The sequence below is a fragment of the Nyctereutes procyonoides genome, unplaced genomic scaffold, assembly GCF_905146905.1.
Source record: "Nyctereutes procyonoides isolate TBG_1078 unplaced genomic scaffold, NYPRO_anot_genome, whole genome shotgun sequence".
Lineage (NCBI taxonomy): Eukaryota > Metazoa > Chordata > Mammalia > Carnivora > Canidae > Nyctereutes > Nyctereutes procyonoides.
The window spans coordinates 73,357,080-73,374,033 of NW_026575125.1; the positions used below are offsets into that span (position 1 = coordinate 73,357,080).

The 16,954-nt window shown below is 44.0% G+C and overlaps 1 protein-coding gene across 4 annotated transcripts; it reads right to left on the reverse strand.

The window, feature by feature from the left end:
* Window positions 1–4,150: 4,150 nt before the first annotated feature.
* ARMCX2 (armadillo repeat containing X-linked 2) lies at window positions 4,151–8,562 on the reverse strand. 4 transcript variants are annotated; one of them, XM_055338953.1, is made up of 4 exons: window positions 8,488–8,562; window positions 7,238–7,301; window positions 6,846–6,918; window positions 4,151–6,484 (listed from the first exon to the last, which is right to left on the reverse strand). In XM_055338953.1, exon 4 carries the CDS (start codon window positions 6,355–6,357, stop codon window positions 4,546–4,548), a length of 1,812 nt encoding a protein of 603 aa, XP_055194928.1. In that variant the 5' UTR covers window positions 6,358–6,484; window positions 6,846–6,918; window positions 7,238–7,301; window positions 8,488–8,562; the 3' UTR covers window positions 4,151–4,545. The 4 variants fall into 4 exon arrangements, with proteins under 4 accessions (XP_055194928.1, XP_055194927.1, XP_055194925.1 ...); XM_055338952.1 differs by having other exon boundaries at window positions 7,238–7,317; XM_055338950.1 differs by having other exon boundaries at window positions 7,238–7,362.
* Window positions 8,563–16,954: the final 8,392 nt, after the last annotated feature.

Genomic DNA, 16,954 nt, shown 5'->3' on the forward strand with positions numbered 1-16,954 from the left:
CATAGAAAAATCAAGGAAGATCAACCAAGTAAAACCAAGTCCTCTATCATTTCACTCCAAAAAGGAGGAAAAAACCTTTCACCCATTATCATTATCACCGCTGATTTCTTCAGAAGTTCTTAGGCTGTGGTTGTGGATGCAGATTTTACAAATTTTGATTTTGTTTGAAGGTTTTATTGTTGGTGACAAATATAATCAATTGTTTTCCTTGAAGGTTCATGATTTATTTATTTATTTATTTTAAAGGTTTTATTTATTCATGAGACACACACACACACACACACACACACACAGAGGCAGAGACACAGGCAGAGGGAGAAGCAGGCTCCATGCAGGGAACCCGACGTGGGACTCGATCCTGGGTCTCCAGGATCAGGCCCTGGGCTGAAGGCTGTGCTAAACCGCTGAGCCACCAGGGCTGCCCATGTTCATTTTTAAAAAAGATTTTATTTATTTATTTATTTGAGAGAGAGAGAGAGATCAAGAAAGAGAGAGAGAGAGAGAGAGGACAGCAGGGGAAGAGGCAGAGGGAGAGAGAAAGGGAGAAGCAGACTCTCCACTAAGCAGGGAGCCCCCTGAGGGGCTGGATCCCAGGCTCCTGGGATCATGACCTGTGCTGAAGGCAGACACTTGGACTGAGTCACCCAGGCGCCCCCACACTTTCATTTTAAAGAAAATGCCCAATATCCAAGTCTGAAAAACTGGAGTTTTTCTGCCAGTCATTCCTTCAAGTAAAAATGATGCTCTATACAGAAAAACAGCTCATTCAGGGCATAACTCAAATGATCATGCAAATATATTGTTCAAGGCAACCATTGTTTTAAGCTATGCAGCAGAAGTGCTTTGTGCACACTTCCCACTTTATCACAGAGGATATAAAAAAAAGCATGCACTCAAGAATTGAGATTGAATAAAATTAGTAATTTATTATAAATAAGGACTTTTTCCACAACATTTTAAAATGAAGCCGGATTAAAAAATTTTTTTTGAATATGTGGCTGTAAAAAAATCGATTGCTGCTAGTACAGTTTTGCTATGGTAAGTCTCTAGCAGTTTTACCCACCATTGCTTTTGTAGCATTAATGTAAATGTCAACCTAGTGAAAAGAGCAAATACCATGTTGAATTGTTTTGAAAATAATTTTGACCTTACAGTTTCAGGGACCTGCAATGGTTTGTGGGCTATACAATGAGAACCACTGACATGCAATATGATTCCAATTCTGTGTAAAAAAACAAGGAGATGACATGAACATCTGAAAGAATTTGCCTGAATTTCAGTTGCAGGGGCCTTTTTAGACTGATGCCACAGACTCATATAGGATGAGTGTCTTTTTATGCCAATAATACAGAAGCACATCACAGCTTTTAATAGTTGCATAATATTTTACTGTGTGGACCTACCACCTATCATTTAGATGGTTCCATAGGGTTAGAAATTTAAGCTTCTTCTAATTTTTCCTCCTTAGAAACAGTGCTGAAGTGAACATACTTTGTGTATTTCTCTGTGTAAAATTATTTGATTATTTCCTTAGGAAAAAAAATCCTACAAGTGGAATGCTTTTCTGAAAGTAGATACATCTTTATAGCTTCTTTTTCCTTTTTTTTTTGTTTGACTTCAGGTTTTTTATTTAGATTCTAGTTAGCTAACATAAGTGGTAAAAAATAACTAATCTTCTTCTGTCCATTCATCAGTTGATGGATATTTGGGCTCTTTCCATAGTTAGGTTATTGTAGATAACGTTGCTATAAACATTGGGGTGCATGTGCCCCTTTGAATCAGTATTTTTGTATTCTTTGGGCAAATGCCTAGTAGTGCAATTGCTGGGTCATAGGGTAATTCTATTTTCAACTTTTGAGGAATCTCCATACTGTTTTCCAGAGTGGCTGCGCCAGTTTGCATTCTCACCATCAGCGCAGGAGAGTTCCCCTTTCTCTGCATCTTTGCCAACATCTGTTGTTTCCTGTGTTGTTAATTTTAGCTATTCTGACAGGTGTGAAGTGGTATCTCATTGTGGTTTTGATTTGTATTTCCCTGATGATAAGAGATGTTGACCACCTTTTCATGCATCTGTTGGCCATCTGGATGTCTTCTTTAGAAAAATGTCTATTCATGTCTTCTACCCATTTCTTAACTGGATTACTTATTCTTTTGGATGTTAAGTTTGATAAGTTATTTACTAACCCTTTATCAGATATGTCATTTGCAAATACCTTCTCCCATTCCATAGGTTCTCTTTTAGTTTTGTTGATTGCTTCCTTTGCTGTGCAGAAGCTTTTTATCTTGACAAAGTCCCAGTAGCTCATTTTTGCTTTTGTTTCCCTTGCCTCCTGAGACGTGTCTAGTAAGAAGTTTTTGTGGCCCAGGTCAAAAAACGTTGCTGCCTGTGTTTTCCTCTCTAAATCTTTATAGCTTCTTATGCAGATTACCAAATTGCCTTCCAGATAAATTGTACCAATATATAATACCCATCTATCCGTTTTCTGAGTGAACCCCTCCTAGGAGTCCCTATCTCTATTCTTTCTTTAGGCCACCATACACTTGCATAAAAATGAGTGTTCTGTGAGGGCTGTCAGGAAAGCAGGCTGGGTTTGAAAAATCTCTGTGACTTTTCCCATTTTTTACTTTCATTGCTTCATTGGGCCAAGAAGAACAAAGAAGATGCAATCTGCTCTTAAATGAATTTGGGGTGGGGGTGGGATTCCCATAAAGGTCTCACCACTCCCCCTCTTCTAAGAGAAGACAGACCTAGATCTCTAACCTTTCTTTAAAAAATTTTTTTATTTATTTATGAGAGAGAGAGAGAGAGAGAAAGAGAGAGAGAGAGAGGGAGAGAGGCAGAGGGAGAAGCAGGCTCCATGCAGGGAGCCTGATGCGGGACTGGATCTCAATCCCAGGGCTCCAGGATCATGCCCTGAGCCAAAGGCAGGTGCTACCGCTGAGCCACCCAGGGATCCCCTTAGATCTCTAACCTTAGGGAAAGAAAACCACTCTTGGCGATGAATCATTCTTTGTGTCACAATGCTTTGTCTCATCATTAGAAATGATAACTCACTTTGGCATTTCATGATCACCACAACTGCCCAAGAAAGAGGGCTTTCTATGTCAGGACATGCACCAGATCATAGAATTCTCTGTCTTGGTCAAACTACAGTGAAGTCAGGTAGCAGATCTAGGTCCTCCCCCCCGCCCCCATAAGCATCTTTCGTTCCCACTATTCCCTAACAATTCTTACACTGTTTCATTTTTGGTTTGTCATAACTTCTTAACAACAGTTCTCATTTCCAGTCTTTTTTTTTAAAGATTTTATTTATTTGAGAGAGAGAGAGAGCTAGAGAGAAGACGAGTGGTGGGGGAGGGGCAGGGGAGAGGGAGAAGCAGGCTCCCCGCTGAGCAGGGAGCCCTACGCAATGTGCAATGAGGGGCTTATACCAGGACCCTGAGATCTTGACCTGAGCCAAAGGCAGACACTTAACCGACTGAGCCACCCAGCGCCCCTCATTTCCAGTCTTGATGCCTAACCCCATCCCAGTTCCAATCCACTTTGCACATTGCCACCAGGTTCTTTTTCTTTTGGTCAAAAATGTCCAGTAACTCCCAGGATATGACAGGGTATTTCAACCTCCACTGGGGGGTTCGGGATCTTCCCCACCCTTCATTTTCTTTCTTTTTTTTTTAAGATTTTATTTATTTATTCATGAGAGAGAAAGAGATAGAGAGAGGCAGAAACACAGGCAAAGGGAGAAGCAGGCTCAATGCAGGGAGCCTGACATGGGACTCGATCCCGCGTCCCTAGGATCACATCCTGGGCTGAAGGTGGCGCTAAACCACTGAGCCACCCAGGTTGCCCCCCAACCCTTCATTTTCACTTCCCACAGTTTCCATTTCAGGCAAATTGGTTACCTTATCACAGGAGCAGATTTCCCACTTCTTGCCTGTGTTCAAGACATTTTCCCCACCTGAAATGCCCTTCTGTATTTTCTTATGCTGTCCCTTCAGAGCCCAGCTTAAAGATTTCTAGCAACTTCATTTAACCAGACAGCATATATTTGACAATGAATATATGCCCAGGTGCTTTTAGTAAACCATTTGTGTTTATGTACCTTATCTCTCCAGCTAGATTTAAAATTCAAATATGAGAACTTTTTTTGTCAGTCAAAACATACACCTTTATTGATGATATACAAATGAAGTCTTTGGTGGATAAATTCAAGTCAAAACAAATGATAAAAGTGTAGGCTATATATGATGGACAGATTCACTCTGTCAATTCACATAGAGGAACCAGTAAAAATATTTCCATTCGAGCAGCACGATTAAAGTCACAAATGTGTTTTCAGTTTAAGAGGATTATTTATTTGGTATTCATAAAAGCTGGAGACTGTCACAGATAACATCATTCTGGATGATACATTATTCAAACTGGTGGCTGAAAGGATCCCTTTACTATATGAACAAGTGGAAAAGTAGCAACTTTCAATTTTCATTGCTTCCAGACTGGAACACCAAGAAATTTCTTCAAGTCGTTTGAGAGCACATAGCCAATCAGAATTTGTCCACCAGTTTTATAACTTTCACTTTCACCAAGAGGTCATGGTGATCTGCTAAGGCTCGAATTTTCTTAACGCACACTCCAGATGTGGTACATAAATAAAAAAGGGAACCTTTATTAAATTCTCTGTAGTTGAATACCTCTGCTCTGAGATTGTCATAGATGATCTCAAATAGAGTAAGGGCATTAATAAGAATTTCTGATTCCACATAAGAATTATAAAGGGAACTAAATGATGATGGCACTTGGGTGCTGAGCAGTTTTTTTAACATATCTGGATTTTCAGCAAAATTCGAAAGTATTTTCAAAATCTCAACCTTAATTTTTCCACCTCCCTGAGATAACAAACGGAAAAAGTTTGCAATCGAGTTGACAAGCAGGTGCTGGTAGTCATTGGTAATAGTCATGTTTGTTAAAAATTTCAGTCCAACTACCTGTACTGCTGAGTTCAAGTTAGAGGCCATGATATCATCCATCACTTTATTCATGTAGACCTGAAGTCGGCCCTGATTTTCATAGTTCTCACTCAGGTTATTCATGGCCATTAAGGCTTTTTCCTTAATGTGGGGATCAGTTTTGTTGATCATGTTTGCAATAATCGGGAGGCCTCCCAATTTTCGAATCGTGTCTTGGTTGCACGAATAGTTGGCATTGTTGCTCAGGGTGAGCAAAGCTACCTGTTGGATGAAAGGATCATCCGATTTCTGAAGCAACGCAAGGACTTTCCTGAGGTCTCGGACACCGAGAATCTCATCTATTTCATAAGGAAAGGGGCGCTTCTGCATGGGGACAGGTCTCCTCCCTCTTCCTCTCTGCTGCGTTTCAGGCTCAGAGTCTGACTCTGACTCTGTGTCAGTCCACCCGGACTCCCCTTCCTCAGAATCGGGGACCTCTGCCAGGAAAGCCTGTCCCCCATTAGCGGATGCTGCAGCAGCTGCTGCAGCCCCATCCCCAGGGCGGAAGCCCAGCCCCAATTCATCCACTTCAACCTTGTTTTTCTTGCCTTTGCCCTTGCCCCCAGTCCGAGACCTGGTTCCTTTGGCTCCACCTTTGGGTACAGCTCCGGTTGCTGACCCAGCCTTAGGTATAGCGCCGGTATGAGCCCCAGGGGTCGCTTTCTTGGAGGGTGCCACTGATCTAGGGGATCCTGAAGTCCCAGGAGCCTCTGCAGCCCCAGAAGGCACTGGAACAGCAGTAGGTGGTGTGGGTACAGGAGCCTCCACAGCCTCCATAGGTACTGTGGCCTCGGTAGGCGCTGGCACCCTTGGAGGCATCGTTGGCACCCCGGGAGCCTCTGCTGTGCCAGGGGCCTCTGGCAACTTGGGAGCCCTTGCCACTGTGGGGGCCTCTGCAGCCACGGAAGCCTCTGCCTCCCTGGGAGGTGATGCCATTGAGGAAGTCCCTGTGGCACCCATTACTGGTTCAGCCTTAGGCCCAGCCCCTGCCCCTTCTGCCTCTTGGACCTGATGTCCTGCCCCACTCTGTACCTCAGCACCGGTGGCAGCTGGGGCCACTGCCTCAGCTCCAGCTGTGTCCAGAGCAGAGGCTTCTTCCTGGGCCCTGTTCTCCGCCTGAGTGCGGACTGGGGTTGGAGGGCCGAATCCTGGCCCAAGGTCAATTGTGAATCCAGCCCTTAGTCTGGCTCTAGCCCTGGCTCCGGTTCCAGCCATAGCCCTGGTCTTAGGCTTGGCCAGTCTTTTCTTTGTCTGGTTTCTTCCCCTGGCATATTTGTAGACACAGTACCAGGCACTCGCTCCGATCACTATCCCGGCAGCTACGCAGCCAGCATCTCGAACTCGGCTCATGGTGCAGCTGGAGTAATTCTCTGATCCACAGTGTGGAGCTGGCTTGCCTAAACGCGGTTTGCACGTCTGGGCAAGGCACTTCTACTCAGGCTCACAGGTTTTGCCCAGACTGCAAGCCGAGCAGGACCTGGGACAAAGGGGCAGAAATGAAGCTTAAGGCTCTGGCTCACTTTGTGCTTAACCAGGCCTATGGAGGAGAGCTCAGAAACAATGTTCAGTGAGTGAGCTACTACCCAGACACAGGTGGCAAGGCCTGTGTGTGCTGATACAGGACCCAGGTTGTCTAAGGTTTTCTACACCTTCATCCCTAGCTGGTCCTACCCAATGCCAACACACAATTTCCCAGCACCTAAATGGGAGATGAGAGGCATAAGGACATTAGGAAAGCTGTTGGAGAGCAGGAAGAACAGTAGAGGCCCCCAGATGCTGCTCTGATCCCCCACACTCACCCCCAAGGGTTCCCAGATGGTGATCATGCCCATACCAACCTGCTGGGAGCAGGAGCAGTTTACTTTTTTCTATCAGGCCTGTACTTGTGCAGGGCCCCAAATTCAGACAGACCTGCAGAGAGATCCGAGAAACAGTGTTTTGACATTTTTGGTAGTTGGATTCCATTTTCTTTCCTGATTTGAATCCTTATGGGCCAAGTTTTCCCCTCTCAGGAATTCTCTTTCCCTCTGTAACCCTTCCTCCTCAAACCATTAATTAAGAAGGCCAGTGCCACACCTCTTTCTCTGCACCAAAAGATAGGCCCAAGGCAAGAGTGTCTTGTAAAGAGGGAGAAGATGGGGGAAGAGGAGCCTCTGGTCCCAGACTCTGCTCTGGTTTCTGCCATACACACACCAGGGGTTCCCAGACACCTCCCACCCCCAACACTGACCTCCACGGATTCAGGGTTGTTTCCTCTTCCTTCAGTTCAGTGAAAGCTTCATCCGAAGAACAGACTGAAGGGCAGAGAGCCTGGTGGATGGAGGAAACTCGGACAGAAGTCCCTATAACTGTCTTCTAGTATTCACGCAGCAGAATGACAATCTTTCAATTCCATGAACTCTTCTTACCCCTCCCAAACCACACCAATCTCCTGCCCCGGGGCAGACTCCTCAGGCACTCAATCACTCCTTCCTTTTGCCCTGCTCCGCCCGTCCGCCATTTCTCTGGGACACACAGCCACACCCCTTCTCCTGCACCGGAGCGGGAGGGGGCGGGGCGATAGCGCAGCAAAAACTGGATGGGACGCGTAATGAGGGATGACTGCCAGTCTAGTGTCTTCCTCCCAAGACCACCTGTCCTTCGATCCCCAGCCCCCAGACTTAACATAAGCCTGCAGAACAAGGGGCCCCAAATCTGACCTTTCGGTTTGAGGGTCATGATTTTCCACTGTTTCTACGTTCTGGGCTCCGCCTCCCACCCCCCACCCAAATCCCCCTATAACCGCCATGTCTCCTTCCAGCGTACGAGAACTCCCTTTCCAGGACTGAATTAACAAGAGTGAAGAGCCATGTGGGTTGGAGGTGTCTGGAAAGCAGCCTGTGAGTTAGCACGACGGCTTAATACCCGATTTCTCTCAGGGTCCCCCCCTCCTGTGAAGCCCAGACAGCGCCAAACCCGCCATCTCCCCTACAGAGGCTGGCACACCCATTTTGCGGCATCCCCAAAGGGCAGCGGGCCGGCCGGGGCAGGGGGTGGGAAGGTGGGAAGGGGGTAGTCAGGGGAGGTATCTGCAAAGTGAGGGTGCGAGTGAACGGGCCGGCTCGTCTCCAAATTGCGTCCCCCTCCGGTAACCCTTGCCCAACCACCCAGCTGGCCTTCTGTGCGCTGCCACGTTTATTTCTCTTCCCTTCTCCTCTCTGAACAGGACGCGATGTGGGGTGCGGGGCCTGAGTGTTAAAACCAAAACCAGCAAACACTGACTGGGAGAAGAAGTCAGCGGATTCTCCGCAAGTATACCCGAGTCTTTAGGTTCCCCCCACCCCCTCTCCCCGCCGCCCACCAAAATGAGCTGCGACTCCGCGCGGGGATCTGGAAAGCCAGCCAGGAGTGGGCGAGGTGAAGGCACCCGCGGCCTCAGACTCCCGCATCTCTGAGCTACCCGTTTCAGGAGTGCCAGGCTCTGCCCACCCTCACACCCACCTGCCCGGATCTGGGGGAATTTTGTCCTCCTCCTCCTCGCCTGGGTTAAACGCACGGCAGTGCGCAGCGCAAGAGAGTTGGTACCCAGAGGAGGACGGAGGACGGCAGTCAGGGCTTTAAGTACCTTTGCCCACGTCAGCCCCCGGTCACGTGAGGGCTATATCACCAGTAAGCTCGAGTCCCCAATTTCCACTCCCACCAAGAGCACAAGCCCCCTCCTTCAGCCCCACTCCCACCTCACCACATCAGGTCCTGTCACTCATTTTTTTGGCGGGGGGGGGTGTCTTTGTCGTCCCAGAGGCCAAAAGTAGCCCCTTCTCCCACTGTTACAATTTGCCTTTTTCTACACACGGGAGATGGGATGCATCTTGGACGGCTATTGGGAACTTTTACTTTTGTGTGTGTGTGTTGGGGAATTGTTTCTTTCTTTCCTGGGCAACTGGACTCTCTCCCCTCCCACCACCTTCAATCCCTCATCCACTAGTTCCCACCCTTTCCCTTGCCGTTGGCCCCTGCTCCAGAATAGGTAAGAGGCAGTGTGTCAGAAAGGAGACAAGGAGTGGGAATGGGGTCTGTATTTCTGTGACACTTCTCCGATTTGTTTTTTTTTAAAGCGATTACTATCCTTTATTATCACAGTAAGAAAATACCACAGTGTGGGAAGCAGCAATAAAAAAGAGCTCCATGAAAAAAAAAAAGAGCTCCATGATTTCTAAAGAAGATTTCCCACTAATAGAAGAAGGCACCATTAATTTTGGTTAATTTTTACCACACAGAAAATGAATTCTGTTGCCACATAGGAAATAGTTTTCAGAACATGCTAAGATATTTGAACATCTAAAAATGGAACTTTCTTCAACAAGATAAGCATGTTTTCATGTGATCTGTCAATTGATCCATGGAGAGATGTTCAGTTGTCCAATCTTATTTATTTTGGACACATAAATATTCTACTTTTTCTCCTTATGGGACAGCTTTTAAGTTGGATAAATAAATGATCCTGCCTTGTTCTGTTAGAGAAATGCATTTATTTAATGTTCCTAAACCATTGCTGACTGCTGTGTGAACCTCCTGTAATTCAATGGCTATAACCATGACAGTTTTGAACACCTGTCCCTGGATTAGGTTCCAGTTTCATGATTCAGCTCTGGGCAAACGGAAGACCTGTTAGGCCAAGGAAGGGACAAAAAGGGATGCAGAGATGGCCAAATCCCCCCTGTTTTGTCAAGGGTGGGGGAGATGCTGACCCCTCTACCTCCTCCCATATTCCAGAGCCTCTTATTCCCTGCATTCAGCTTCTTGATTCTGTTGCTCACTCTAAAAGTACACATGGACAGGTGACCAAGAAGGTAAATGCCACCCTTACTCAGGGGACCAACTTGAGGAACTGTCTTTGGCTTCTTCCCTTTCTTCCTCCCCCCTCCCAAATTCCCTCAGGGATGTAGAAGGGAGTGCTGTTCCCACATATCCCTGCAGCTGTGGGTTTCCACGAAGAAGAAGTGATTGCTGGCTGGAGGAAGCACTCAGGTCTGCCTGTTCTGCCCTCGATCTTGGTGCCTTATTAACATTGCTCCTAACACCGTCTGCTGCTACCACCTGGCTTGAGAGGCGCAGCCAGCTGGGCCTCTTACCTCTGGCCTCCTTGCCACAGGGCACCCAGGGAGAACCTAGCCTTGCTGTAGGGTCACTGCCTGCAGCCCACACTCACTTTGCTGCCCCCTGGCCAGATGTGTGCTCAGACCCCAGGGGGTCTCCCTCCTGACCATACTGATTAATCTCCTCGAGTAGGCTTTCTCAAGGAGCTGCCTCTGTGCTGTACCTGAAATTGTACACAAGGTTTTGTTTGTGAGTGGGTGTGTGACTAAGTGCATTTTTTTTGGCGAGGGAATAGAGGCCATTGACCTCATCCGTTTCTCAAAGGGTCTGTAACTGCTCCCCTAGATATTAAGAACTGATACAATGGCTTAGAGAGTGTTATATATAATCATCCAGATTAGGAAGCTTCTGTTTTTTTTTTTTTTTCTGGTGAAAAAGGTAACATATATAAATGGTTACAAATATTCAGAATAATAAAGAAATATATAAAGTATACAGAGAAAGAGCTCTGTGTGGGGCACCTGGGTGGCTCAGTCAGTTAAGCATCTGCCTTAGGCTCTAGCCATGATCCCAGGGTCTTAGGATCAAGTCTCAAATAGAGCTTCCTGCTCCGTGGGGAGCCTGCTTCTCTTTCTCCTCCCCATTTGTGCTCTCTTTTGCTATCTTTGTCGTGCTCTCTCAAATAAATAAATACAATCTTAAAAAAAGGAAAGAGCTCTGTGATATCTCTTCCACTCTCAGCCACTGCTAACAATTTCCATTGTCCTTTACATGCACATATTAGGTGCGTTTGTGGTTATTAATCAAATTCCAGATTTAGCAACAATAAGCACATAATAAACATTTGGAATTTTTATTGTAATTGTAGCAAATCTGCAGATTAATTTGAAAAACATTAACATCTTAAAATTGGGACTTCCCCTCCAGAAGTACTGGTATATCTCCATTTTGTTCAAGTCTATTTTTATGTTTTTTTTTAAATTTTCATGTTTGTTAATCAAATTTCATTTCATAAGTTTCTTCAGCTAAATAATTCCTATGACTTGTTAGGTTTTTCCTAGGTATTTAGTAATCTTTGTTGCTGAAATGCTGTTCTTCAATTATAATTTCTGATAGGGAATTTTCTGCTTAAGGAAAATGTTCTACTATTATATATTTATTTTGTATCTGCCAATTTTTGTGATCTGGCTTATTAATTCCAATAGTTTTCAGTTGATACTTTTGGTTTTTCCAGGTATTTATACATAATCATCTACAAATGATGAATTTTTTCATTTCTTCCTTTCTGATATTTATACTTTTTTTCTTTTCTTTTCTGCATGTGTTACATTGATCAGAACCCCCATTTCTATGTTGAGAAATGGTGGTGACTGAGAGCTTCCTGATCCTATTTTTGAAGAAAATGGGAATGCCTCTTTTGTTTCATCATTTACTGTAACTTTTGCTGTTTCTGATATATTCTCTCCTTTTTTCTTTTTCTTTTTTTTAATATGTATGAAGAAATATTTTAATGACTGAGGAGAGCTCTTACCAAGTATTTAGGTTGATATTTTTGCCATAGAATTAAACTACTAAAGCCTCATAGAACATTTGAAAAATACAAAAAATAGAGGCACAAATTAATATTTCCCATAAAATATTCTGATGTCTTCATATCCATGTTTTTTTCTCCATGCATTAAATAATGGAATCATTGATTTCCAATTTTCAGATAGTTTCTAATTATGAAAAACTTGCTCATTGTAAAATGCAGAAAAAGATAGATTAGGAAAGACAGATTACTTACGGCCTTACTGCCTGAAGTGCCCCCAACAAGGTTCTCAAAGGCAAAAACCTGAAAGTGATACTGGTTAGGGAGAGAAGGATGTAATTGGAAAGATTGGAAATAGGATACATTGTTAATAAGGAGTTGCATTTACTAATGTCATTCTCTCCTTTTTGAAGGTTTTTTTCACTTATGTTTACCAGTACTGCAAAAACAAAACAAAACAAAACAAAAAACAATACAAAGAAATAATGTCTGGATGAAGTCAAGTCATATGTTCTGTGGTCCTGGTAGCCCACAAGGAGTGAGGAATTTGCCAGGTCAGAAGATCCTCTGATATATTCTTTATCAGGATAAGGAGGATTTTTCTTTCATATCTGATTTAATATAACCAAGAATGATTTTTAAAATTATGTACAATTCTTTACTGCATAAACTAAGTTTCTGTCTATTCCTATTTTACTAATAATTTTTAAATATTTAGGAATGGCTAAGTTTATCAAATGCTTTGATGGAAAGGTTTCTTTTCTCCTTTGGTTTGCTGTTGCAATCAGTGATTTATATAGATTGGTCTCCCTGCCACTCTAGTCTCCCTATAGACTATTCTCCACACATGTCTCAAGTTCAAACTCGGCCCCACCCCACATCCCCTGATGGTTAGAGTAAATGCAAATGTCCTTACTAGGACTTACAAGGCCCTACCTTCCTCAACCTTATTACCTTTCTGCTTCATCTTCTATTATTCTCTCTGTAGCTCAGACATCCTGGCTTTCTTGATGTTCTTGGAATATACTGGGCTTTTTGTCTTCACAGAGCCTTTTCATTTCCTTGTTCTCCTGCCTGGAATATTCCTATCCAGAATATCAGCATACTTAGATTCCTCATTAAATTCAGGTCATTACTTGAAGGTTACCTTCCTAGTGATTCCTTCTCAGGTCACACTATCTAAATGTTCAACCCGTCTCAGCTTTTCATATCTTCCTTTCTTGCCTTTAATTTTTTTTCTTTTTAGTAGGTATCACTAACAATATACTATATATTTTGTTTATTAATCTTGCTTGTTGTTTGTTTCTCTGACTATAATGTAGGACCATGAGATTAGAGATTGAGGTCTGTTTTATTTACTGCTGTAACCACAGCATCAAGAACAATGCATGGCATATAGTAGGTGCTCAATAAATGTGTTGAATAAAAGAATGAATGGCTTTCCAACATTGAACAAGTCTCTTGCATTCCACAAATAAAGCTTACTTGATTATACCACATTAGTAGATTTGTATAAACCCTCAGATAGCTGATTTGCCTAATCAGTATCTTGTCATGTGACAAGACGTAGAAAATTAAGAAAAATTAAGATTGATTTGAGTGGCATGTGCAAAACTCATTATGTAGTAAGTATGATTGTTTATGATACATGTCTTTTTTTAGTGAATCTTCTTTTTTTAAATGAAAATAGTTCTGTCATTTTTTCTGACAATAAAAAGGATGCATACTTAATGTTTCAAAAGAGGAACAGAATAGTGCTAATAAAAAAAATAACAACATTTTCATTTTTTCTCTCTGCTTCTTTTCCTGCACTGCTTCCCCCACCCACATTTCCAGGTATTTTCAGGAAGACCAATGTGAACTTAAGGGATTCAAAAGAAACAAGGTGGAGGGAGCAGAGAAAAGGATGGGACCATTCCTCCAGAGAAGCAATAGAATTGGCCAAGGAGAGTGGCCCAGGAGAAGATGCTGCCCCTTCCAGTCATCAGAAAGACAACACACTTGTTGGGTGTGTAAAGACTAAAAAAAAGGGACAGTGGCCAGACAGCACGGTGGTGGTGGTGGTGGAAGAGGAGAGTCGCATTCCACTTTGCTAATAATAGGAGGGGACATTTGGGACCTGAACTCACCAGTGAGGTAGCCTCACGTGACCAGGAGCCTATGTACTGAAGTCTTGGTCCAGACAGCGGTTCTTTTTTTTTTAATTTTTATTTATTTATGATAGTCACACACAGAGAGAGAAAGAGAGGCAGAGACATAGGCAGAGGGAGAAGCAGGCTCCATGCACTGGGAGCCCGACGTGGGATTTGATCTCGGGTCTCCAGGATCACGCCCTGGGCCAAAGGCAGGCGCTAAACCGCTGCACCACCCAGGGATCCCCAGACAGCGGTTCTGCTCAGGTAACCACCTCCCTGTTTCCTTGGAGGTGGCGTGATTGTGGGCAAGGATGGAGGAGGAGGACGAAGAGGAAACCATTCCTGATTCCTGTATGTCGGTGTGAGGGTGGGTGTTGATTGAAAACTCCTGGAGTGAGGGTGGAGGGTAGCAGCGCAATTGCTGATTTGGAGGCACTTTTGTGTTTCCCTATGCGGACACTGGAACCCAGCCTCTATCATGCCAAGTAAAAGGCAGGGCAGTACCAGCAGCAGAAGTGCTTGGCTTAGGTGACTTTAGAGACAAAGGGGAGGAAGTAGTTATCAGGGAGCAGAGAGATGGGGGCACCGTGAGGTGAGGGATAGGTCTGACAGCCTGGATCTGGAACAGAGAAAGGTCGGGGTTTGGACCCACATTTGGGTGTTGGCGCATCCACTGGAGCTTTAAATCCCTAGCCTCCTGTTCATGGCTGCTTTTGGCTTTGGTCTGTCCATGTCTGCCAGTCTACCCCTTAGTGATGGGATGGGAATGCAAAAGAAGCTCAATGCCTCATTTCTGTTTTTCCTCCTCCTCAAACACTCAGGCCCCTTAGATCCCACTTGACTGCTTTTTTAGATTCCAGCCTCCAAAACGTTCTCAATAGCCTGGGTGAAACCCCTGAGATTTTTGAAGCAGCTGCAGTATGGGACGTTCCCAGAATTTGGGCTTTTTTTTTTTTTTTTTTTTTTTAGAATTTGGGCTTGATGGCAGAGGGACTGGTGATTGGGGCTGGCATCTGATACTACATCTACCAACTGACCTGTGATGGAGAGCAGAACAAGAAGCAACCAACTGATTCAAAAGACATTAATCCTGCCTACAAAAAGTTTAGAAAGTACAGAAAACTGGAAGGAAGAAAATAAAATAAGCCATCAATAATTACCATTCCTTGTCTTTCTCTCTGTGTAAGAATGCAGATGAATGTGTTTAATATTATTGCATCATACTGTTTATGTTACCCTGGAATTATTTTTTTCAGGTCACATTGTAGTGGATGTCTTTTATTAGTTAATGAAAATCCTTCACAAACATTCTGGCAATGGATTTTTTTCCTGATGACAAAACATGATAATCATAGTCTTCCCCCTTTTTCTGACCTTTCCTGTAGCAGGTATGAAACTTAGTTCTCAGACTCAGGTGTAAAAAAAATTAGATGTTTTCATTTTCTAAAAAATATGTAGACTAAACCCTGTCTACAAGGGGATATGTTTCCACATTAATTATAGTCATGGTACTCATTATCCAAGTTTCTATGTGGGCCAGCTAGGCAGCTTCTGTGCCATGCTTTGCATAGAGGACACAGGAATTTTGTGAGGCTGGGAGCCCCAGATAGGATCCAGGTCATCAACCTTGAGTTCCTACTCTTTTCTCTGGACTGCCATGAAACAAGATAGAAGTCCCATTTGCTCAAAGGACTCAAAGACCTCTTTCTTTCCTCCTCCAGTGGGAGAGGTGATTTCTCTCTAGTGTGAGGGAAATCCCTCACTTTCCGAACTCTGTTAGTCACAGTGGACTTTGGATTTTGGGGAAACAAAATCTGGAAAGTCCTGCCACAAACTCACTCTGAGGCAAGGAGGTAGAGTTGACTTGACTGAGAAAGGGAAACTGGAGAACAAAGACAAGCATAGAGATGAAACATATTAATACCCTGTGTTTCGAGTGGGGCTCCCTAGAAGCAGATCCTGAGATGGGGACTCTTGTGAAAGTAGTTTATTGAGGAAGTGTTCTTGGATGAAACTTGCATGGAGGTGAGGAGAGCGGTATAGGACAGGGGAAGAAACTAGGCATAGTTGTGGTTCAGCTGAAGTGTAGCCTCAGCCTGAGCCCCAGGCGGCTCTGGGACATGAAGAGCACCACAGAATTAGTCCACCTTGAGACAAAGGAGCCAGGCTTTTATATCCACTGACTGCAAGTCACTGTGGATGAGTGAGGTGGCATGAAGGGAGAGGGGTTTTAGCTCCTGGGTATCCTCTGACAAGGATACAGCTATGAATCCTTAGCAGCCAACCTTCAGAAGAGCTAAGGAATGGATGTACTAGCCAAGTAAGTGGAATCTAGATAGATTATCAATACTATTTACTACCTCTACTCTAGCCAATCAGCATTCTTGGAACGCAAATGTGTTTCCTATCCATGTGCTTCTCCCACCAGAAGGCTTTCACTTCAGCACTGGCTTGCAGTCTCCCTTAGAGGCTAGTTTTCTCTTTCTAACCTAAGAATCAAATCTCCTTCTTCAATGTACAAATTTTGGAGGAGGACTGTATAGCATACAGTTTAGCATCTCATGAAAATGTATTCTGCCTGTAGAGATTGGAGGCTAATACAAAGTTTGAGGGATGTTTAGACATATGATGTGCAGATTTATCCCACTTAAAACAGGTTTTGGCACATGTTAAATTTACTGCCTTACAACTCACTTCCAAATAGCTTGAAAGTAATGAAGAAGTTGCTAAGGGAAGGTCACGTGTTGTTCACCTAGACAATCAGAGGTGACCCAAGCAGAGATGCGAAGTTGTCAAGTTAAGGGGACCTTGCTACTCTGACAAATGGGCTTCCCATTAATGTAATATCCATGTGGAGCCTTGGCCCACATGGGGATAGACGTTACCTTGGAGGAATTTAAGCTTTGGGTCCCTATCTTGCTAAAATGGAAGAAAAATCAGCCTCATTTATGTTTGTGATTCCCTTACTCCTTGAGTGTTGTCAAAATTTGGGAGCCAGAGTGTCAGAAAGGCAGGCACAGTCACATAGTCTGCTGAGACACACATTGTTTCAGATTGCAAACTCATTTCAGGCTTGATGGCTCTGATGCTTGTGCTCTGTGCTAAAGGAACAGAAGTTTTTTTCAAAGCTGGAGCAGCTTTGACAATGGCTCTTCTGAGCCTTGCTGCATCTTTGAGACATTGTTGGAGTAAGGCACTGATATCT

What these genes read in the sequence shown, in the direction of transcription:
- ARMCX2 (XM_055338953.1), bottom strand. Translation starts at nt 6,357, where the DNA reads ATGAGCCGAGTTCGAGATGCTGGCTGCGTAGCTGCCGGGATAGTGATC.